A 25,616-nucleotide genomic window follows, 5' to 3' on the forward strand; every position below is an offset into this window, starting at 1 on the left:
CTGTAGATAAAGTAATACTAAGTGTATGTTGTGTAGTAAGCTGGGTTAGGCTTAGTTATTGACTACGTCCATCCTGACTCGCTCATTAATGTCTTAATCGAAATTATGGATTGCCTCTTATCCGCTTCTCGTCCCCTTATGCCATAGTTTGTACCTCTCAATTGTCAGTAGAAACCATATTTTGTTTAAGCAAGTCAGCCATATCAGCTATGGTTTTTTTAAAGGCCGTAAATGAGGCTGAATGAACTGTTTCGCTGCCAGACAAGGCTCTGCTGATAGCCAGGTGTAGCAGTGGTAAGGTGTTGGGACTGCTGTTGGGACAGCTTTATGTATTCCCTAACAGTTTATGGGCACCGTTTGTCACCGTTATAGTGCAATTCCTGTATTGTTTAGTGTTGTGGCTTTGCTGGCATGCATCCCACGTTGTTTGTTTTTTGCCTCACCATGACACACATGCTCAAATCGCCACTGCATGTAACCGTACTCTGAATTAACTCAATGGTGTGCTTAATAAGCTAACCCGACGTTCTCTTCATATCCAAGCCTGCTGTTTAAACTACGCACTTTCCTCACGAACACTGATATCGTTTGTTTCCGTTTCCCACTGCTTTGATTCAGCATCTAGACAGTGTCAAATATGCATCACCGAAACGGACTGGGTCATAAATGCTGCATGTCATATCAACGCCTCTTGGAATACATGAAGGCGAGGAGCCGTGGCGTCTGTAGAGAGGGGGGAATCTATCTCTTACCTTTACAGCTATATGGAGAAGAGAAAATTACACTTGAATGTGTTTTAATTTCACGGTTGGGTTGGTAGTCCAGTAGCTGCTAAATGTGTCACTAACTCAGTGCTTGTGGCACAGTGGAGTGAGCCATTGCATTCCAAAGTATTTGCATCCATTCCGAACGGCTGAAGTGGGACAGACACAATGTGCATTCCTATCATTTGGGGGAATTCCAATCCTGTGCTCTCCTCACACCACCGTCCTTTTACACGTCTGAGTATTTTGTCTCTATGACAACCGCTTGATTGATGTTTTGACAGTCCGGCTAGACATTCAGGGTGGCGTGAAGCATAAAGTCTGGACAAAAATATGGACACCCAAAGCAGCACAAGACCAACACAAAGAGGAGTGATGGCTCTATGTTTGAGCCGGTTGGACGCCAGAGTACCCATAGTTGGAGTGGGATCGGTTCTGAATCTCGTTTCTGTGATATAAACTAACGGACAAGATACAAAGTTCAGTTTAAGGAGAGGCATTCCATTACCAATGGGGAGATAAGATTGTGCCCTTCAAGTCTCCATGCTTTGACTCTGCAATGCTCTCAGACAACATCTCCGGCCAACATAAACAAGGGCAGAATATTGGCACATTTTCTCATGGCCCTCGGATATTGACTAGCATTCCATCAGTCCCAAGTCAGAATGGTTAACGTTGGACTCACGTCATCCAGAGTGGGGTGTGGGGCTTTTTTTATGTAACCGGCTGGCAGATAACAGTCTTGTGACCGAGTGAGAGCAGGGTGTTGGGTGTGTGTCCTCTTTGGACTAGAGCTGGATGACAGTTAACTGGCAGTTTCCTCAGTGGTTTTGTAAAGACAAATATGTACCAGTCAAAATGAAGTTGAAATCATCTTGTTTGTCGGTGTCATTTCTGGCTCGAGGGCCCGACAGGAAATGTTCTCACAAACAAACACAACCGCTCCCCTTTGTCCAGTCGATTACCTCGAACTCTGGACTATATCAACACACACGCGCCATATCAAAGACCTCCTCCAATAACAAAGAGCCGTTCTCTTCAACAGAAAATCTCCATTTGGGCATTGGCTTCTATCAAAACTTAAACGAAGGCAACAAACCCAAGGTTAAGCACAATCCCTACTGCCGACAATTACCTTTCCAGGACAAGGGACTGGACAAAGACAAAAGACTGTAGACTCTAGCAACAATATTTACCCAGCTAAACAGTCTTAATGAATTAGAGACGGTGTGTTACCATTCAAATATTGCTCTCATCATTATGACTGTTTCTAGCAATCTTTTTGTTCCTTATTCCCCTGGCACAGTTTTACAACTGTTGTGGCTTTTTAACAAAATCTGCATCCCAAATACCACCCTCTTCTCAACATGGTGCACAACTTTTTAACAGAGCCCTATGGATCCTGGTCAAAATGATTCCACTCCACTAGAGAATTACGGTGCCATTTGGGATTATACCAAGGAGCAACAACATTCAACTCCTCTCCGCCACATTCTCTTTCATTTCAACTCACCACCGCAACCTGCCAGAGAGCAGAAACCTTTTGGGAGCTTCTAGACAACACTCCTCCAGACTAAAGTCAGTGAATCTAATGAACAACCATGAAATTAGGGGACATTTCAAAACACCGACATGGACTCACGCTGTGTCTGTGCGTCTTTCTCCAATGCTTACATGAGCTCAGCCTCTGTGTTGAAACCTTATCACAAATTTAACTCATGGTCATTTGACGTCACAGATTGTCAGAATAGAAAACCACCGTGGGTTTACAAGAACAGTAAGTGTATGGCAAGTGTACATCGAAGGCAAGACATGCTTGTCAAGAGAAGGCAGAGTGAGGCACGGCTCTCAAGGGTGTTTAGTTTAGCCTGGGGAACAAAGGATTTTTAATGAGGGTTGGCTGAGGCCCTTTCACTGCTAGAGTAATTGCTCCTGGTAATTAATGTTCAGCTAGAAACTCGTTGGGGCCCTTTATGCTGCTGGCTAATTTGAAAACATAAGATTACATCCTGTTCCTGCTTTTAATGGCACTTTCTCTGTGTGTGTGTGTGTGTGTGTGTGTGTGTGTGTGTGTGTGTGTCTGTGTCTGTGTCTGTCTGTCTGTCTGTGTGTGTAGGGGCCCTGGTGTCTGGGAAGGTCTCAATGTGCGGGGTAATCAGGGCGTTTAACCAGTCAGTCTTTTATTCTTCACTCCCTAAACCACTGCATAAAGCCATCCAGTGGAGGAGGACTATAAATGTAGATATCCTAAACACAGCCTCTCCCCATTCTCTTCCCACTCTGATGTCAAAAAGCTGTGGGAACTCATCCAGCAAAATCTGCACTCAGCAACAGTAACAGCCCAGGCAGCTTTGGTTCTGACAGTGGGAGCTGTGAGGCGAGGAACAGGCCTGTCAGAGCAGCTGGTATTTGGTCTGTATCCCAAATCGCACCCTATTCCCTACATAATGCACTACTTTTGAATGAAGCTCTGTGGGCCTTGGTAAAAAGTAGTACACTATGTAGGGAATAGGTTGCCACTTGGGATGCAACTTTGGTGTAGAGGAGCGAGGAGCCGGCCCAGTCCTATCCTTCAGTAATGAGATGAATGGACTATTTAGGAAACAGAGGCTTAAGTTACGGAGGGGCTGCCTGCCCAAACTATTTTGATGAGAGCGTTGTTAGTGCTGGAAAAATACCATGCCCATTTATTAAGCTTATAACAAAGCCTCATCCACATTCAGGCCTTTTTGCCCTAGAATTGATTTCAAAAGCAGACTTATGGAAATCGATTCTTGGCATAGTCCACAACAAAGTTGTGACAGTCACAATATATAGAAATATGTCTGTAGTAGTATAGAACCTTACATGTAGCCTATGTGTGATGGCTCTTTGTCGTTATGAGGTAACTGGTGAACCTGCTGTGTGTGTTTCTATGGGAGGCCTGCTGGGTATTATCGATGGCCCCAGCATACTCACCTCTGAGGCTTAGTGAAGTCTCAGCATGCCGCGTGCCGTGAGAGCCATATCCTGTCATATCCTGCCATATCCTGTCATATCCTGTCATATCCTGTCATATCCTGTCATATCCTGTCCAAGGATGTGCATGGATCATAACATTCCACCGTCGGTCGCGAAAAACACTAAGATGTTGCCACAGTGGATAGCAGCCATTTAACAGGCTGCTGACCAATTCTGCTATTGTTTTTTTTGTTGCTGATTTTAACTTGTTCGAGCCAACCTATCAACGGGACTTGAACTGTAATGTTCTTTGTTTCAAGGAGTTGTCCACACAGTGACCAGTACAGATGGACTTGGTTGACTTGCTGACTAGTAGGAATGGGATCCCTTTTCAGCCTCCGTGGAAATCCACCCTGGCCTGGGTCTGAGGCGGGGCGGGGCGCGGGGGGGCTCTATTAGGAGAACACGAGACTTCAGTTTTATAGCGCAATTGAAATTGAAAGGGAATTGAGCCGACATACAGTATCAGTCAAATGTTTGGATACACCTACTCATTCAAGGTGGACTATTTTCTACATTGTAGAATAATAGTGAAGACATCAACTATGAAATAACACTTATGGAATCTTGTAGTAACCAAAAAAGTGTTAAACAAATCAAAAATATATTTTATATTTGAGATTCTTCAAAGTTGCCACCCTTTGCCTTGACAGTTTTGCACAAAGAATATTCCAAAACATGCATTCTGTTTGCAACGAGGCACTAAAGTAATACTACAAAAAATGAAAAGAAATTCACTTTTTGTCCTGAATACAAAGTGTTATGTTTGGGGCAAATCCAACACAACATATTACTGAGTACCAATCTCCATATTTTCAAGCATAGTGGTAGCTGCATCATGTTATGGGTATGCTGGTAAATCGTTAAGGACTGGAAAAATCTTCAGGATAAAAAAAGAAACAGAATGGAACACAGTCAAAATCCCAGAGGAAAACCTGGTTGTCTGCTTTTCACCTTTCACCAGGACAATAACCTTAAACAGAAGGCCAAATCTACACTGGAGTTGCTTACCAAGAAGACAGTGAATGTTCCTGAATGGCCAAGTTACCATTTTAACATACATCTGTTTGTAAATCTATGGCAAGACCTAAAAATGGTTGTCTAGCAATGTTCATCAACCAACTTTGACAACTTGAAGAATTTTGAAAAGAAGTCTGGGCAAATGTTGATCTTAGACTCACTGAGAGACTCACGGCTGTAATCGCTGCCAAAGGTGATTCTAACATGTATTGACTCAGGGGTGTAATCGCTGCCAAAGGTGATTCTAACATGTATTGACTCAGGGCTGTAATCGCTGCCAAAGGTGATTCTAACATGTATTGACTCAGGGGTGTAATCGCTGCCAAAGGTGATTCTAACATGTATTGACTCAGGGGTGTAATCGCTGCCAAAGGTGATTCTAACATGTATTGACTCAGGGTGTAATCGCTGCCAAAGGTGATTCTAACATGTGACTCAGGGGTGACTCAGGGCTGTAATCGCTGCCAAAGGTGATTCTAACATGTATTGACTCAGGGCTGTAATCGCTGCCAAAGGTGATTCTAACATGTATTGACTCAGGGGTGTAATCGCTGCCAAAGGTGATTCTAACATGTATTGACTCAGGGCTGTAATCGCTGCCAAAGGTGATTCTAACATGTATTGACTCAGGGCTGTAATCGCTGCCAAAGGTGATTCTAACATGTATTGACTCAGGGCTGTAATCGCTGCCAAAGGTGATTCTAACATGTATTGACTCAGGGCTGTAATCGCTGCCAAAGGTGATTCTAACATGTATTGACTCAGGGGTGTAATCGCTGCCAAAGGTGATTCTAACATGTATTGACTCAGGGACTCAGGGGTGTAATCGCTGCCAAAGGTGATTCTAACATGTATTGACTCAGGGCTGTAATCGCTGCCAAAGGTGATTCTAACATGTATTGACTCAGGGTGTAATCGCTGCCAAAGGTGATTCTAACATGTATTGACTCAGGGCTGTAATCGCTGCCAAAGGTGATTCTAACATGTATTGACTCAGGCTGGTGTAACATGTATTGCTGCCAAAGGTGATTCTAACATGTATTGACTCAGGGTGTAATCGCTGCCAAAGGTGATTCTAACATGTATTGACTCAGGGGTGTAATCGCTGCCAAAGGTGATTCTAACATGTATTGACTCAGGGCTGTAATCGCTGCCAAAGGTGATTCTAACATGTATTGACTCAGGGTGTAATCGCTGCCAAAGGTGATTCTAACATGTATTGACTCAGGGGTGTAATCGCTGCCAAAGGTGATTCTAACATGTATTGACTCAGGGTGTAATCGCTGCCAAAGGTGATTCTAACATGTATTGACTCAGGGTGTAATCGCTGCCAAAGGTGATTCTAACATGTATTGACTCAGGGCTGTAATCGCTGCCAAAGGTGATTCTAACATGTATTGACTCAGGGTGTAATCGCTGCCAAAGGTGATTCTAACATGTATTGACTCAGGGGTGTAATCGCTGCCAAAGGTGATTCTAACATGTATTGACTCAGGGGTGTAATCGCTGCCAAAGGTGATTCTAACATGTATTGACTCAGGGCTGTAATCGCTGCCAAAGGTGATTCTAACATGTATTGACTCAGGGCTGTAATCGCTGCCAAAGGTGATTCTAACATGTATTGACTCAGGGGTGTAATCGCTGCCAAAGGTGATTCTAACATGTATTGACTCAGGGCTGTAATCGCTGCCAAAGGTGATTCTAACATGTATTGACTCAGGGGTGTAATCGCTGCCAAAGGTGATTCTAACATGTATTGACTCAGGGCTGTAATCGCTGCCAAAGGTGATTCTAACATGTATTGACTCAGGGGTGTAATCGCTGCCAAAGGTGATTCTAACATGTATTGACTCAGGGGTGTAATCGCTGCCAAAGGTGATTCTAACATGTATTGACTCAGGGCTGTAATCGCTGCCAAAGGTGATTCTAACATGTATTGACTCAGGGGGTTGAATACTTATCGAATCAATATACTATATATTCATGTGTCTTTTTTTTATTATTATTTTTTTTACAAATGTTTGCATTTTTCTTCTCCTTTTGACATTAGTATTTTGTGTAGATCATTGACAAAAAAGTGACATTTGAATCCCACTGTAACACAATAATGTGGGGAAAGTCAAGAGGTGTGAATACTTTGAAGGCCCTGTATATGTACTTATTATCGCTAATAATGCTGTGTGCCTTTTTAAAAATCTAGAACTGTGGTTCCTGTTGTTGCAGGAACTGCCATCTATGTCAGTCTGCTTGTGGAAATTAGTTTGTGGTTAACAAAATGTACCTGTTAGCGTGCATTAAGGCACATCACCCGAGGGAGGGGGAAGTTCCCGAGCCCAGAAAATAAATATTGGTTCATAAGCTTAGCCACGCGTGCCTCCTTTGTGAGTGTCTCCAGAAGCTGACGATGCATTGACAAACGCATTCTGTCCAAGAAGTATTAGTGCACAGTATTGACGAAGTAACTGCTGTGTTAATGAAGTAATAGTCTTGCCGTCCTAAGGAAGTTCTGTTTGTGTATCATTTGAGTCCGCCTCCCCTTCAGTTCGGAGGTGAGCCCAAGGGTGTAGGCCGTCTGTCTCTGAGTGGCTTCTGACGTCAAGGGGCTCCTGATCGTCTGCCTGAGACTAGGCAGGGCTAGGAAGAGAGACAGACAGGGATTCCCCAGGGAGACTGACATCTGCAGTGCTGAACCCCACCCTGTTGGAGGCCCCCAGGACCCTACCCTGCTACAGGCCAGGCCACATCCACAGCCCTCCCCAGGCCCTAATTACAGAGGGGTTAGAGAGGCCATGCTCTCTGCGTGACCCTTTAATTCAATGTGGAGATGTTTGTTTTGGTTCAGTCTCTATTCTCCTTCCCCACCCTGCATCTCTTACACTAGGATAACAAAAAGGGTCAGAGATGGCTATCGCAATGGGAAAAGGTTTCGGAAGGAAGAGTAGAGGGAGCGAGGAAGAGACGGGGACACGTGAGAGTAAGTGCGAATAGCAGACATCTTCACAATAAATCAGCAAAAACGTAAAAATGTTTACATGACATTTTAGTCATTTTCAGACGCTGTAATACCAAAAGCAAGCATCTACAAAAGAGCCCAGTAAATCATGGTTTAATGGTCTGTAATTGAGGCATTGTGGTGGGCGACGAAAGCAGACAGATACGTGGCATGGCCAGTGGTGCAGAGTAAACATGATGCCACACAGTTTGTTGATCTCTCCACACGACATTCCTCCTGGCTGGGCTGGGGAGTCGGCCACGTTCAGCTAGATCGTTTACAGCAGCCAAATGGCAAAAGTCACTCAAACCTCAGTCGTGTGCTCCTTAGACCCTCCTGGGGATATTTTCTAGTGCAAGGTCACACACACGGATACCAAACGCACACATGAAGATTCACTGGGGCTTGAGGTGAGTGGACATGTTCCACTGTTCTCCATGACCTCTTCTATTAGGCGTGCTCATCAAGACGTCTCTCTGTTTCCGTTCTAATCAAATAAAAGTGTACTGGTTGCGTGCACAGTTTAGCTGATGTTATAGGGTGCAGAGAAGTGCTTGTTTTACTAGCCCCTAACAGTGCAGTAAAATGTCAAACAAGTACACAAATAATCAACAATAGAAATCAAGAGATGTCAATGAATCCAGTTAACAACTCGAACACTATCAGTAATCCAAATGCAATCTATGCGTATATACACCAAAAATATATACTAAGAATGGTTATTGGATGTACACAGAGAGCAACATTAATAATATGCATGTCAATCTCTCCTGGCTCAAAGTGGAGGAGAGATTGACTTCATCACTACTTGTATGTGTGAGAGGTATTGACATGTTGAATGCACCGAACTGTCTGTTTGAACTACTGGCACACAGCTCGGACACCCATGCATACCCCACAAGACCTGCCACCGGAGGTCTTTTCACAGTCCCCAAGTCCAGAACAGACGATGGGAGGCGCACAGTACTACATAGAGCCATGACTACATGGAACTCTATTCCACATCAAGTAACTCATGCAAGAAGTACAATTAGATTTAAAAACCAGATAAAAAAATACACCTTATGGAACAGCAGGGACTGTAAAGCAACAAACATAGGCACAGACACATGCACACACACACATAGCATACACACTATACACACACACATGAACACATGGATTTTGTGTTGTAAATATGTGGTAGAGTAGGGGCCTGAGGGCACACACTTAATATGTTGTGAATATATTGTAATGTTAAAAAAATGTATAATTGCCTTAACTTTGTTTGACCCCAGGAAGAGTAGCTGCTGCCTTGGCAGGAACTAATGGGGATCCATAATAAACCCCAGGATGAGTAGCTGCTGCCTTGGCAGGTACTAATGGGGATCCATAACAAATACAAATACACTGAGTGTACAAAACATTATGAACACCTGCTCTTTCCATGACAGACTGACCAGGTGAATCCAGGTGAAAGCTATGAACCCTCATTGATGCCAACTGTTAAATCCACTTTAATCCGTGTAGATGAAGGGGAGGAGACAGGTTAAAGAATGAGGTTTTAGCCTTGAGACATGGATTGTGTATGTGTGCCATTCAGTGGGTGAATGGGCAAGACAAAAGATTGAAGTGCCTTTGCACAGGGTATGGTAGTAGGTTGTTTCCTGTGTGTATCATGAATGGCCCAGCACTTGACACTGTGGCATTGGAGTCAACATGGGCCAGCCCCCCTTGTGGAATGCTTTCGGCACCTTGTCGTCCACTGAATGGAGACTTTTCTGAGGACAAAACAGTGTGAAAACAGTATAAAATAAATGGTCCAGTGTTTTAATGTCTTTATATACTGTACACGGGACATCATCGTACCGGCCTGGTAGACAGCTTGTGATTCCTGTTCAACAGTCTGATGGCCTATCGATATAAGCTGTTTCCAAGCCTCTTGGTAACAGCTCTGATGCACTTGTACTGTCTGCTAGACTGTAGCAGAGTGAGCAGTCCGTGGCCCGGGTGCCTGAGGTCCTTCATGACTTTCTTGGCCTTCCTTCGACACTGAGTGCTGTAAATATCCTGGAGGGCAGGCAGCGTGCCCCGATAGCGTGCCGGGCTGACCGTACCACCCTCTGAAGAGCCTTGCGGATCAGGACTGTGCAGTCGTCGTACCAGGTGTTGATGCAGCCAGCTCTCAACGGTGAATCTGTGGACATTTCACTTCTTCAGCCGCCTCAGGTTGAGGCACTGTTGTTCCTTCTTCACCACGGTGTCGATGTGACGGGACCATCGACCACCGTTGGTCCTGCTGTGATCAAACAGTTTTTACCCCGAGCTGTCATCATCTCACCTGGCATGGGTCCTGTCACACTCCCTGTGTGTGTGTTTTCCAAGTGGGTTAGGTATACTGGCTGCCCCATTCCTGACCCACAGACTCACTACACTGCTCTGCCATGTGCACTAGCAGTGCGGAACAAATAAATTATCCTCTTGCAATCTTTCCCCTCTGCGCTCTTGCAAATCTGGCAACCAAATGTTATGCGTTTTGTTTTGGAGACCCGAGCTGCTCAGGAGCACAATCTGTTCCGTTGGTGCCACGATGACATCAGAGTGAGGGGCCCGGAAACACTCTCCACAGAGCTGGATAGGGCCTGGACCCTGTCTGAGAGGACCTGGCGACACATACACACACACACACACTGGACTCCTCTCTGCACAAACACAGACACACCCACAGTCACATCTCAAACGTTCACTGTAAGAGTCTGTCCTCAAATTCAACAACTATATCCGCTTGGATTGTCGGATCTTTTGGTTTCATTGTCTGTGTACCGCTGTGTATATGTGCAATGAATTGAACCGTAAAAACAGCAGCCATCAACTATTATGGGCGAATAGATTCATGTCTAGTCTCTCTAGTCCCCTCGATATGCAACTTTTCAGGGAAGCCAGGAAGCAATACACACAGTCAGTTAGGAAAGCAAAGGCTAGCTTTTTCAAACGGGAATTTACATCCTGCAGCAATAATTCCAAAAAGTGTTGGGAAACTGTAAAGACTATGGAGAATAAGAGCACCTCCTCCCAGCTGCCCACTGCACTGAGACTAGGAAACAATGTCACCACTGATAAATCCATGATAATCGAGAATTTCAATAAGCATTTCTCTACGGCTGGCCATGCTTTCCACCTGGCTACCCCAACCCCGGCCAACAGCTCTGCACACCCCGCAACAACTGGCCCAAGCCCCCCTGCTTCTCCTTCACCCAAATCCAGACAGCTGATGTTCTGAAAGAGAGGCAAAATCTGGATCCCTACAAATCAGCTGGGCTAGAAAATCTGGACCCTTTCTTCCTACAATTATCCACCGTCATTGTTGCAACCCCTATTAGTATTCTGTTCAACCTCTCTTTCGTATCGTCTGAGATTCGTAAAGATTGGAAAGCTGCCACTGTCATCCCCTCTTCAAAGGGGGAGACACGCTTGACCCAGACTGTTACAGACCTATATCCATCCTGCACTGCATTTCTAAAGTATTCGAAAGCCAAGTGAACAAAGGGATCTCTGACCATTTCTAATCCCACTGTACCTTCTCCACTATGCAATCTGGTTTCCGAGCTGATCACGTATGCACCTCAGCCATGCTCAAGGTCCTAAACGTTATCATAACCGCCAATCGATAAAAGACAGTACTGTGCAGCCGTCTTCATCGACCTGGCCAAGGCTTTCGACTCTGTTAATCACCGTATTCTTATCGGCAGACTCAACAGCCTTGGTTTCTCTAATGACTGCCTCGCCTGGTTCACCAACTACTTCTCAGATCGATTTGACACACTGAACTCTGAGGCCCTGTTGTCCGAACCTCTGGCATTCTCTATGGGGGTGCCACAGGGTTCAATTCTCAGGCCAACTCTTTTCTCTGTATATATCAATGATGTCGCTCTTGCTGAGGGTGATTCTTTGATCCATCTCTACGCAGACGACACCATTCTGTATACATCTGGTCCTTCTTTGGACACTGTGTAAACAAACCTCCAAACAAGCTTCAACGCCATACAACACTCCTTCTGTGGCCTCCAACTGCTCTTAAATGCTAGTAAAACAAATTGCATGCCCTTCAACCGATCGCTGCCCACACCCGCCCACCCGAACGGGAAATCGCTACTCTGGACGGTTCTGACCTAGAATATGTGGTCAACTATAAATACCTAGGTGTCTGGTTAGACTGTAAACTCTCCTTCAAGACGCACATTAAGCATCTCCAATCCAAAGTTAAACCTAGTATCGGCTTCCTAGTTTGCAACAAAGCCTCCTTCACTCATGCTGCCAAGCATACCCTCGTAAAACTGACCATCCTACCGATCCTTGACTTCGACGATGTCATTTACAAAATAGCCTCCAACACTCTACTCATCAAATTGGATGCAGTCTATCACAGTGCCATCTGTTTGTCACCAAAGCCCCATATACTACCCACCACTGCGACCTGTGTGCTCTCATTGGCTGGTCCTCGCTAAATATTCAACGCCAAACCCACTGGCTCCAGGTCATCTATAAGTCTTTGCTAGGTAAAGCTCCGCCTTATCTCAGCTCACTGGTCACCATAGCAACTCCCACCCATAGCACCTCCTTTGGCCGCCTTTCCTTCCAGTTATCTGCTGCCAATGACTGGAACGAATTGCAAAAAATCACTGAAGTTGGAGACTTTTATCTCCCTCACTAACTTCAAGCGTCAGCTTGAAGAGCAGCTTACCGCTGCAGCTGTACACAGCCCATCTGTAAATAGCCCATCCAACCAACTACCTACCTCATCCCCATATTTGTTTTTGTTATTCTGCTCTTTTGCACACCAGTATCTTTACTTGCACATCCTCATCTGCACATATATCACTCCAGTGTAAATTGCTCAATTGTAATTATTTCGCCACTATTTCACTATTGGCCAATTTATTGCCTTACCTTCTTACTTCATTTGCACACACTGTATGTTTGTTTATCCTATGTGTAACTCTGTGTTGTTTCTGTCGCACTGCTTTGCTTTATCTCGGGCAGGTCGAAGTTGTAAATGAGAACTTGTTCTCAACTGGCCAACCTGGTTAAATAAAATAAAATAGTCCAGACACAATCCCCCAAGCTCAATCGCTCAGCATATGCGTGTCAGGATTAGTGTAAAGGGGAGGTATAGAGGGCCCATATATCTCAGATTTAGCTAGAAGGGCCAAATGGAGGTTGCCTGGCTGGTTGGGAAGCAAAAACAACTGTGGGATCTGGCTTTCATACAGACATCAACACACATAAATTAATGATAAGAGACATCTTCCCTCCCGCTCATAATCCTCTCCCTCCACTCCTCCATGGTTGGATTACCCAGAGCAGCGATGGGAGGACTTGGTCTCTCTCCAGGCCAGGAGCAGAGCCCATGGGGCTTCTAACATCTGCTATGGTAACCTTGTTTGCTATGGCAACAGGGCCAATAAAGAGAACAACTCTCACTGTTTTTCAGTGAGTGTTGTATCAGCTCCAACAGGGGAGCTACATGGGAGAAGAACCTATTATGTGTTCGTGGGGCTTATGAATGTACCATAAGTTTTTAGGTCTGCACATTTGGGTGTGTGCGTTCATAGTGATAGTGGTGGTGGCTCATCGTTAAAATGACCTGTGATTTATAAATACAATTTATTTCTTGTGACCTCCATTGAACTCTCAATATAAAAATAAAAAAACGATTGTGTACGTTCGTGAAATACACACTTTCAGGGATAGTACACACGTATTTATGGATATGTAGATACTATAGACAGTCACGTTGTACATATATCAAGTATGTCAAGTCAGTGACCTCATCCAGTGACATACACCGCTCCCCTAAGACAATATAACCATGGAGTCAACCTCCTCATCATAGATCAACCCATCAGAAATATCTACAGACATGTCTCTGCAGTCTGTCAGGCAGACCCATGGCTGTCCTCTCCTCTTACTTGGCCATAGAACCTTACTACTAACTACTGTATCATGGGCCAACAGTGTAATTGCGGTTGATGGGTCAGGCCACAGCCACGCTGTAGAGGCAGACCACAGGGACCAGGCCCCTGTCACGGCCACACTGCAACCCATGATTTAGTGGCCTATGGCGGCCATGCCTCATCATCGCACTGTGATACATGCTAAAAACAGACAGGGTAGCATTGGCTGTGGATGGCTGAGTGTATTGAAGAGATTGTGGCCACCGCCTCACACTAGGTCAATGGTTTGACTTTCACTGGTTTTCAGGCTCAATGCTCCAAGACCTCCAAAACAAAACATACTCATACAGGAAAGAAGAAAATGTGTGTGTTTATGTGGAGTGTGATTTTTGTTAGCGCACCTGTGTGTGTGTGTGGGCTGAGAGCAAGCTCATGTGGTGGTCTGACACGGTAGTGGAGTGTGGGGCTAACGGAAGGGCTTGGCTGTGGAGTAGGTAAGATTTCTCAATCAGACCTCAGCTGTGCAGTGTCCACTGAAGCCTCGCTCCCAGACGTGCTTAACACATTCCATGCTCGCTTCGAGGCAGATGATACTGAGCCATCCAGGAACGCTCCGGACGACCAGGTGTTTTCGATCTCCGAGGCTGACTTGAGGAAAACTCAAAATAATAAATACTCACAAAGCCACCAGCCCAGATGGCCCCTTGCGTGTGCTCTGACCAGCTGATGGACGTCTTCTCAGAACGTTTCAACCTGCCCCTGTCCCTGCTGTCCCCACTTGATTCAAGGAGACCACCATCGTCCCAGCACCCAAGAAGACCAAGGTGACATGTCCAAATGACTTTCGTCCCGTCCCACTCACTCCGGTCATTATGAAGTGCCTTGAGAGGCTGGTCATGGCCCATATCAAGGCCAGCATGCCAGGCACACTGGATCCACTCCAATTTGCCTCCCACTCCAACAGAACCTCGGGAGATCCATTTCCATCGCTATTCACACGGCCCTAACACATCTGGGCAAGAAGAACACCTATGTGAGAATGCTGTTCATTGACTACAGTTAATTATTCCATAACTCCATCCCACCAAAACAGGCTGAAATTTCAAGCAGTCTTTTCAAACAGCTCTTACACTAAAAGGGCATTGTCAATTTCACGGTATTATTCCAACCTCAGTGTGTAAATGTGTATATAAAACACAGGAAATTCACATTTTTGACTGCACTGAGCCTTTTTAAACATTGAGTTCATTCCCAGCTAAGCCAATTAAAATGTATAACCTGCTCTGCACAATGTCAAGATTGAATTGTAGCACATTTTACAGGGCTTAGTGTGCAGTTCTGTACACACACTATCACTGTGGCTACTTGGCAACTATTAGCCAAGGAAAATATTGAGGTAATGCTTTAAACTTGTTGACGAAGCTAGCTAACTAGAACTAGCTAACTTTCTAAACCTTACAAAGAGGTTGGCTAACATCCTCATCTGTGGTTGGCAGTATGTTCAATTCTTAAATTCATCATCGCAATAGAAGAAAAAGGAAGTTATTAAGATAAATAACATGTTGTGGTGTGCTCATAAACTCTGATTATGCCGCAGCGTTGGGTAGATGACTGTTCCAGTTATAGATAGGGCTTTACAAACCACACTTGTTTCCACCCACATCAGGAAGTGTTTAAACTGTTAACTTGCAGTGTAAAGTTAGTGCCGGTTAGCCATACACAGATGTTTTTATTTATTTGATTTTACGTGTGTTTTACAAAACAGTGTTTTGCTAACTTTTTAAAGGGTTGTGGCCAGAGAAATGCACATGACATATGCTAAGTTTACCTCTTTGAGCCAGTGCCCAGAAAACAGTGGTTATCTTCATGTACTGTACCATATCTCAGTAAACCTGCTTTTAACAACTTGTACACACGACGACAAGCACAAGGCCTCCGCTGTGTTAAGGTAGAAGAATACGTGTGCCTTTGTAAATGTAACTAGATATCCCAGCTGAGGGGTATTGACGGTTGTGGAGCACGGCCAGTCCTTTCAGATGGAGCGTTAGCCTGCATTCTGGAGCCTGGGTAACGATGAGTTTGTACTCTAGAATACCAGCTCACACACTAGCCTGTTCGTGATCCCTCCGGGCGCCAATCTCTTTAGCGGGGTCAATTTGACAACACCCAGTGAAACTGCAGAGTGCCAGATTCAAACTACAGAAATATCCACATTCATGATAACTGAAAATATAAGTGTAATAGATCAAAATAAAGCTTAATTTCTTGTTAATCCAGCCACAGTGTCAGATTTCAAAAAGGCTTTACGGCGAAAGCAGACCATGCGATTATCTGAGGACAATGCCCCGCACAAAAATACATGAAAATAATTTTCAACCAGGCAGGTGGTAACACAAAAGTCAGAAATAATGATATAATAAATGCCTTACCTTTGAAGATCTTCTTCTGTTGGCACTCCAAAATGTCCCAGAAACATCACAAATGGCCCTTTTGTTTGATAATGTCCTTCTTTATGTCCCCAAAATGTCTATTTATTTGGCACATTTAATTCAGAAATACACCGGTTCCAACTCGCACAACATGACTACAAAGTATCTAAGTTACCTGTAAATTTGGTCCAAACATTTCAAACAACGTTCCTAATCCAACCTAACGTATCCTAAAATGTAAATAATCGATACAATTTAAGATGGGATATACTGTGTTCAATACCGGATAAAAATAACTTGAAGCGCGTTCCAGTTCACGCGCACCAAACAGAGTCCACTTGGCTTGACACTCACAAAGAACAGCAGTACTTCTTCATTTCTCAAAAGAAAAACATCAACCAATTTCTAAAGACTGGTGACATCTAGTGCAAGCCCTAGGAACTGCAACCAGGTTCCTATTAAATAAAGCTTTCAATAGAAAACCAATGGGAAATACCCCCCCCCCCCCCCCTCAGGGTTTCGCCTGCCAAATTAGTTATGTTATACTCACAGACATTATTTTAGCAGTTTCAGAAACGTTAGTGTTTTCTATCCAAATCTTATTATATGCATATCCTAGCTTCTGGGCCTGAATAACAAGCGGTTTACTTTGGGAACGCTTTTCATCCGGATGTGAAAATACTGCCCCCTATCTCTAAGAAGCTAGCTCATCTGCCCATTGTAACAATGCTGAAATTGCTCAACATTTGGACAGATAAATCATATCAAATGATTTTCAAAATGTAATTGCTCGTTATGAATCAGCATTCTAGGGTAGGCTTAAAGCAACATTTGTCAGTTATCTTGTAAATGTCCACTCTGGCCCCAATAGCAAGTGATAGACCTACACCTACAACTGGGCTACCACAGTAAGTAAGTTACCACAGACAATTTTTTTGAGAGTGCCGAGCTACTTTATGAAAGGAAAGTAACACTAAATAAAAAGTGTTTGAGCTCTCCCTTCTGTGAGGTATACAAAGGCATTGGATCAAGGCTACATACACTATATACACACCAGTATGTGGACACCCTTTCAAATGAGTGGATTTGACTATTTCAGCCACATCCATTGCTGACAGATGTATAAAATCAAGCACACGTCCATGCAATCTCCATAGACAAACTTTGGCAGTATAATGGCCTTACTGAAGAGCTCTGTGACTTTCAACATGGCACTGTCATAGGATGCCACCTTTCCAACAAGTCAGTTCGTAAAATTTCTGCCCTGCTAGAGCTGCCCCGGTAAACTGTAAGTGCTGCTATTGTGATGTGGAAACATCTAGGAGCAACAAAGGCTCAGCCGAAAGGTGGTAGGCCACTCAAGCTCACAAAACGTCACCCCCGACTGCTGAAGCACGTTGCGCGTAGAAATTGTCTGTCCTCTGGACTCTGGAGCAGTGGAAAAGCGTTCTCTGGAGTGATGAATCACACTACCTGCTCCAATGCATAGTGCCATCTTTAAAGTTTGGTGGAGGAGGAATAATGGCCTGGGGCTGTTATTCTTATGAAGCGAAACCTTAACGCGACAGCATACAATGACATTCTAGATGATCCTGTGCTTCTAACTTTGTGGCAACATTTTGGGAAATGCCCTTTCCTGTTTCAGCATGACAATGCCCCCAGGCACAAAGCAAGGTCCATACAGAACTGGTTTGTCGAGATCGGTGTGGAAGAACTTGCCTGCACAGAGACTGGCACAGGCACAGAGACTGGCCTGCACAGAGCCCCGACCTCAACCCCATCAAACACCTGCGTTATTAATTGGAATGCTGACTGCGAGCCATGCTTAATTGCCCAACTTCAGTGCCCAACCTCACTAATGCTCTTTTGGCTGAATGGAAGCAAGTCCCCACAGCAATGTTCCAACATCTAGTGGAAAGCCTTCCCAGAAGACTGGAGGCTGCTGTAGCAGCAAAGAGAGGACCAGCTCCATATTAATGCCCATGATATTGGAATGAGATGTTCAACAAGCAGGTGTCCACATACTTCTGGTCATATAGTGTATCTTAGCAATGGTATCAGGTCTACATGTTGATTCATGTTGGTTTCTCTCACCCAGATGAAGTTCACTGTCAAGATTCCACTGATACACCTTATACATCCGATGCCAAAGATGCCCCGGGTGCTTCACCCACAGCCGCCCCAGGTGCTACACCCACAGCCACCCCAGGTGCTGCACCCACAGACGCCCTGGGTACTGCACCCACAGCCGCCCCAGGTGCTGCACCCACAGCCGCCCCAGGTGCTGCACCCACAGACGCCCCAGGTACTGCACCCACAGACGCCCTGGGTACTGCACCCACAGATGCAACAGGTAAGATCCCTGACCAAAGTCCACATCAAACCTTTGAAGTCAGTAGTTAGGCCTATATGCTATGGAGGATCCAAGGAGATGACAAAGGATCATGATTTTAAGATGGGCTTTTACTGCGCCTATTAAAATGATAGGAACATAATATTGATAGAAGTAGAGACTTTGTATAGCTCTGGATAATGACTATAGGGTAGAGTAATGAGTATAATACCTTTCCATTAACCAATGGTCAATCATCTATAAGTGAATTACATTCCACCCATTCGTTATGCATTTAATGACATTTATAACCTCAGCAGAGCTACTAGGCCTAGTGCTCAGAGTTCTAACGATCACACTGCTCTGCCGGTTTAGGAATCGCAGCCCACGCAGACGACACTCAAGGTACTGATGTTTATTATTATTTTATCTGATAGTCCTCTTACTTTTTGTTCTTCATTTCCTTCTCTATTTAAAGAACATCGAACTAGATACGAATTGTGTTGACAAAGAAAGATGTCGCTAAAACCGAACACAACTCGTCCCCAATAACAGTCTTCCTCCCAAATGAACTTCAATCCACTTGATCATTCGTTTGGTCACCTCCCTTTCACAACTGTCGGTTTGTTATTATACGTTGTCCTGTCCACCTGTCCAGTAAGTTCGTCTCTACCAGTACCTGTTGTTTGTTTGTTTTCTTCTTCCCTTCCATTGTCCTCCATCAGGTGACTGGGTTAGGATAGGTCAAAAACTAGGGTTGTGAGGGGGAAAGGGGGTGGGGTTTTGAGGATTCCGGACGGTGTTCAAGAGGACTGGGTATTCAGAACTGTATGTTTTCAATTTTAAAAAAACGTTTTTAAAAAAACAGGTACTGATGCCACCATTGAACCCCAAGCCCCTGTAGACGACAAGGCCACTACTGTCGCTAACTCCACAGCTGACAACACTTCTGGGACCAGTACTCCAGTACCAGACCAGGACACTACCTTCCCTCCAGTACCAGACCAGGACACTGCCTTCACCTCCATGGTGCCAGATCATGACCCCTTAGCCACAGGTGACACCTCTGGCACCACAGCTGGACCTGGTGTCGACACACAGGGCACTGAAGCTACTGATGACCCGGGTGCACCTGTTGTGCATCAGGCCCCTGTTTTTGTTCTTGTGAGTAATACCCAACTACATCATGGTGGGGAATGCCTACAATGCATTTAGATGCGGTGTCATATTAACGTGCTAAAAGAAGGCTCAAGACAGTACATGTCTTTCAAATTCCCTGTATCATAATTCAATGTAAAGGGGCTGCTGCCAATATACATAGACTTGAAATCACTGGCCACTTTAATAAATGGAACACTAGTCTCTTTAATAATGTTTACGTATCTTGCATTACTCATCTCATATGCACTGTATATACAGTATTCTATATTATTCTACTGTATCTTAGTCTATGCCACTGACATTGCTCAGATATTCCATATATTTATATTTTCTTAATTTCATTCCATTGTGTGTATTGGGTGAATGTTGTGAAATTGTTAGATATTACTTGTTAGATATGACTGCACTGTCGCAGCTAGAAACACAAGCACTTCGCTACACCCAATAACGTCTGCTAAACACCTGTGACCAATCACATTTGATTTGATTTGAGGGAATGTAGCAGATGATTAGTGAATGGAGAGATACGTTTACAAAACTGATGTCAATTACTGAGTTGAAAGCTGCCGCCTCTGTCTCTGCAGCCCACTGTTGAGTGTGTGGACAAGGAGGCAGTGAAGGACAAAGACACAGTCAAGGTGGAGCTTTCTTCAGAAACTAGCTGTGTGAGTATCGACATGTTTTACTGTTGTTATGAAATACATCCTTATGGGCTTTTCACATGCCCTATTAGCCTCTGTGGTGTACCACATGACCAGGTCTCATCTGTTACAGTACAGTATAGTCTAAGCCATTAACAAGGGTATCTCTGGTACAGTTACCCTCCCCCGTCCTCTACCAGTGTACACTGTGCTGTACTCTTTTCCCAACCACAACACTAACAGAGATATCAGCCTGTACCAACCAGCTACCTGTGAGACCGACATACAGACAGAGATAGACAGAAAGGAGGAAAAAGTTGTGGCCCCTTACCCCTCAATCCTGGTGCCACATTCCTTTATACACTGGCCCTTATCTGGCTCCCAGCACCTTGGCCCGGGAGGAAGTCTCTGTTTCATTCCACTTAGCCACGGGAAGATGAATACGTCTCAAACTGCTCGTTGGAAATATGGGGCCTGATAAAGGCAGATGTTTTCTCAGATATTCTTTAGGAGTTCTAAATCATCCGTCCATCTATCGTCACAGGAGATAAATGAGGAGGAGGACTGATGTCTCCTCCCTGGACGCCTCTGTGGGCTTTAGGGGTCTAAGGTCAGTGGAAGAATAGTAGGGGTGTAGCATGAGTCGCTGGCAACTGACTAGGTATTCCCCTTTCCCTTTCCATTAAACGAGATCCATTCCAAAGAAGAGGAAAATCTCTCAATGAGAAAAGTCATGTAATGTAGTCTCAAAAAAATGTGCCCTGTAAATTCCCATGAGAAGCAGTCCCTTTTTCTGAAGAACCAGCAGTCAACACTCCCTATACATAGCAGCACCTAATAATAACACAATTGTTATAAAGAACAGACACATTAGTCTCACTCAAATGTCAATAGAAAACAGCACTCTCGCAGACCTAGAAATAGAAATGCAGACATGGAGTCGTGGTTTAAGAGTGAGGCGCGACGGAGAAGGGTGACATCTTATGAGTTCCTACCCGACTTTGCTATTTAGTAACTTTTTTGTGTTTTATCTAAACTTTTTTTGTACAGAAAGTTCATACTATTATTACATATGTCAAAGCACTTCTTCTAGACATCAGATTACCAACCTCGATTTCGACTTCAAATCTGACTTCAACTTCTACTAAGCTGTTCCCTTGTTCATGTATGGCCTTAGCCCAAATGACAGGTGATTGGCTAAAGAGTATGGAAATTAGTGGGTACAGTGTTGTTAGACGTTAGTGTTTCTTTCGATGTAATTGATCATGTGCTATTGACAGGTAAACTAAAGTGTTATGGATTCACATCCACTTCTCTATCCTGGATGGAAAGCTATCTATCCAGAAGAACACAGATTTCTATTAATGGAAGTTTCTCATACAGTATACACCTAAGCTGTGGGATTCCGCAAGACAGCTGTCTAGGCCCCTTCTGCTACATTTTTACAAATGATTTACCATTTGTAATTTAAAAAGCAAGTGTGGTAATGTATGCTGATGACTACTATGTATAGACAAGAAAATGCATTTACTTTGTCAGGTGATTCAATCTTTGGTCCTGTCACACCTAGAGTAGTGTCCATTAATATGGTCATCTGCAGTAAATATATATCCAGTACCAGTCAAAAGTTTGGACACACCTACTCATTGAAGGTTTTTTCTTTATTTTGTACTATTTTCTACATTGTAGAATAATAGTGAAGACATCAAAACTATAAAATAACACATATGGAATCATATTTCAATACTATTATACATATTTATTACCCTTGTGTTACTATTTTTAGTATACATTTTTTACTCTGCCTTGTTGGGAAGGGTTCGTAAGCAGGCATTTCACAGTAAAGTCTACACCCGTTGTATTCGGCGCATGTGACAAATAACATTTTATTTGAGAGGCCCACTGTGATGAACATAGAGATCCGGAACCCTGCTTTAAAAAGTCACTGGTGAGTGAGTGAGTCTCTTCCATTACGCAAAGGCATATGGCGTGGTGAACGCACGGACATAACAGCCTACTGTAATGAACACGATGGAAGACAGGGAGCTAGTTTCAAGCGCAGGGCGCAGCAGGTGTTTATTGTAAAGGACCACAGGAGGAGGCAGGTAGCTGGGCAGAAGGTCATATACAGGGGATCCAAAAAGACAACAGTACAGGCAGCGAAAAGGCTAGCAAGAGGTCAATAACAGGAAATCTGATAAGCTAAAATACAGGCAAAAGGCATCGTTAGTGAGGCAGGGCTCCGAATAGAAGTGTGTCACAAAACAAACAATACCTCACAATGATGGGGTGCAAAGAACTGAACTAAATAGTGTGTGATAATGACATACAGGTGTGTGAACAGGTGATCAGAATTCAGGCGATTGGGATCTGGAGAGTGAGCTGCGTTCAGGGGATTTATGTGTTTGAGAGTGTGAGCTGGAAGGTGGGTTGGAAAGTGAGCTGCGTTCAGGAGATCTACGTATTTGAGAGTGTGAGTTGGAAGCAGACGTTACACCTACAGTAACCTTTAACACGCTGCAAGTCTACTGCGAAGCACCTGAGAGGTATCAACACTACAGAGAGGGAGAGAATGCCGTGAGAGAGCATAGTGTACATTTGTGGGAAAGCAGCAGACGGATCAAATACTGGCGTCATTGTGTGTTTGGTGTGGTGATGTTCAGATGAGGATTGACATGCCCTGCTTAGGACACCACCAACACAGTCTGAGCAGCCAAGTTCCTTATACTCACTGTACAACAGGGCATGCCAAAAGACTGTAGGGAACCCCGCCTGTCTGTGAGAACAAACAGATAAGAAATCAGTGTTGGGGTTTTAACACATTATAAATAATTGTATGTTTTATAGTTCAAATAGTGAGCAAAACGATATGATCGTTAATCTGAAATGTTTTTCCCATAGTCAGTGACCAAGAGAATCATGGAGGATTCAGCCTGGTGCACAGGAGACTGCAACCTTAAACTGTTCCAGGAGGAGAACTCTAACACACTGGTTTTGACACGCTCTAATGGTAGATTTACCTGTATTGTCTGTCGTACTATAATGTGTTCAATTTATTATTATTTTTTAAATTGGGGGGGGGGGGGACTTTGAATATTTGAATGATAAGACTATTTGATTATTGGAAATTGAAAGGTGCCTTTTTCACAACTGCCATTTGTCTCTCCCCTAACAGGTGGAGTCAAAGATTTGTCAGAGAGCCTGAACAGCCAAGACATCAAGGGCCAGGTATGATCCCTGTTAGCACTAGAGATGGAGTGTTCAATACTGTATTTATTCATGTTATACTATGTTTTCTACACGTCTCTGAATGTACGGTGACACGAGTGCCATGACGGCTTTAGTTAGTTGTTTCATAGCAACCGCGATAGCAATTTGTTTATAGGAGAGACACAGCGAGTATAAAGAACCAAACGGGGAAGGGAAACACAAGGCCCGACTTACAAATCACCTCGATTTAATATAAAACCCGGGAGTGAACAGTCCTGTCACCAGGGTGAGGAATCTCCCCCAGCTTCCCAGAGTCCCCTTCACCCCAATGACGCCTCTACCAACTGACACAGCTCTGTGATCACAACGCTGGCGAGAGTCCCTCCTCCCCACCATCTCTCTGTGATGTTGTCTTGTCCTGAGTATCCCAGTCTAGGTTACAAACTCTACCTTGGTCCCCTCCTAGATACAGTTATTGAGCCCATTCACTTTAATCACTTGAACAGCCATATTGAAATGTGCCTGAACTAATCATGTCAACTTCTTGCCACTCATTGTCATGCCAATGAGTGAGGCTAAGGTTAAGACGGTTGGTGCTATCATTATTGTCATGCCATGTTTCCAATTGGCTCATTCATCCCCCCTTCTCTCCCCTGTAACTATTTCCCAGGTCGTTGCTGTGAATGAGAATGTGTTCAGTCAACTTACCTGGTAAAATAAGGGTTAAATTGGCAATAGATCTGGTGGGATCTAGGTTAGCACATTGGCTAGCAAGCAATCCTAGATTCATGAGCAGAGTAGCTAGCTGCATGTCTTTTATTTTTGGAACGTATTTGCTGCATTGCCACTGGTTAGCAAGGTCACCAATTCATTGCCACTGGCTAACAAGGTCACCAATTCATTGCCACTGGCTAGCAAGGTCACCAATTCATTGCCACTGGCTAGCAAGGTCACCAATTCATTGCCACTGGCTAGCAAGGTCACCAATTCATTGCCACTGGCTAGCAATGTCACCAATTCATTGCCACTGGCTAGCAAGGTCACCAATTTGACAACTGTCAATGTCTTCATAATTGACACTTTACTGAATTCACAATTAGTTTAGCTTTACATATACACTGCTGATGACAAGATTGTGTGCGAAGCTAACGTCTCTGCAAGCCAGCAGAAAATCTACCGTCTATGTCGTAAATGTCTCCTTCTTTGACTGCTTTCAGCATCTGTCATCTGCCAATCTTTTTTAGTTAGCTAGCTAACCTTTTGGTGGCACATTTTGCCCATTTCTGGTCCATCTACCCACCACTCTATGAAAGGCAACTTTCCCTGCGAAATCCAATATGTCTGCCAACTGATGAAAGCCTTTTCATCTGTTTAGATGTTCTGTGTTTTTTGTATGTTTGAAAGTCTAATTGCCTGAGAAATGTTAAATATAACATATTTGCAGTAGGGTCACTATGATTATATAACTCAGTATTAACCAGTCATCTCTGTCTCTCTTATTTATTTCTCGTTTGTTCATTCTCTCTCTTTCTCTCGTTTGTTCGTTCTCTCGATTTCTTTTCTTTCTCTGTAGCTGGGTGTGGTGAATGCAGCTCCTCAGTGGAGTAAACACTCTTCCACCGTGCTGGTGTCTCTGCTCATCAGTGGCCTGCTGCTGGCTGCTGCCCTCATCGGAGGCTACTGTCTGAAGAAACACTGCAGACACAATGCCAAGGGCATGAGGCTGGTCAGTCATCGTTGTTAGGCTATTTACTTAGTCAAATCAAAGTTGTCACGTGTGCCGAATACAACAGTGAAATACTTACTTACAGGCTCTAACCAATAGTGCAAAAAAGGTGTTAGGTGAACAATAGGTAAGTAAAGAAATAAAAAGACAGGCTATATACAGACACCGGTCAGTCAGGCTGATTGAGGTAGTACAGTATGTACACGTAGGGCTATTCACCTGTTTACTGTTGTGGTTGACCGTTGTTTCAATGCATCTAGATTCTAGTTGCAATATGTAGGCTACCTTAGATCTCATTCGTGTATGACCTTAGGGTGGTACCCATTAGTTGTACTGTATTGTATTGCAGCACTGATTAACCTTGAGCATGGGCCAGATGTGCCCTATCCCCTTAGCTGAAGCTCCACC

The 25,616-nt window shown here is 44.1% G+C and overlaps 1 protein-coding gene and 1 long non-coding RNA gene across 4 annotated transcripts in view; both read left to right on the plus strand.

The window, feature by feature from the left end:
* The window catches only part of cd34 (CD34 molecule), a 35,035-nt gene that overhangs the window by 6,263 nt on the left and 3,156 nt on the right, over positions 1-25,616 (plus strand). Inside the window, exons 2-8 of one of the 3 annotated variants that reach the window (XM_029622401.2) lie at positions 18,237-18,491; positions 18,846-18,875; positions 19,339-19,634; positions 20,216-20,296; positions 23,174-23,282; positions 23,448-23,500; positions 25,056-25,208. In XM_029622401.2, the coding sequence (XP_029478261.2) occupies positions 18,237-18,491; positions 18,846-18,875; positions 19,339-19,634; positions 20,216-20,296; positions 23,174-23,282; positions 23,448-23,500; positions 25,056-25,208 (977 nt within the window). The remainder of the gene's footprint in view (positions 1-18,236; positions 18,492-18,845; positions 18,876-19,338; positions 19,635-20,215; positions 20,297-23,173; positions 23,283-23,447; positions 23,501-25,055; positions 25,209-25,616) is intronic. The other 2 variants (XM_065005466.1, XM_029622402.2) reach the window with 2 other exon arrangements.
* On the plus strand, positions 5,837-7,147 carry LOC135563152 (uncharacterized). The gene is made up of 4 exons (XR_010460306.1): positions 5,837-5,898; positions 5,988-6,032; positions 6,121-6,165; positions 6,210-7,147. It is a non-coding gene; the product is annotated as an uncharacterized LOC135563152 (long non-coding RNA).

The sequence above is a fragment of the Oncorhynchus nerka genome, linkage group LG20, assembly GCF_034236695.1.
Source record: "Oncorhynchus nerka isolate Pitt River linkage group LG20, Oner_Uvic_2.0, whole genome shotgun sequence".
Lineage (NCBI taxonomy): Eukaryota > Metazoa > Chordata > Actinopteri > Salmoniformes > Salmonidae > Oncorhynchus > Oncorhynchus nerka.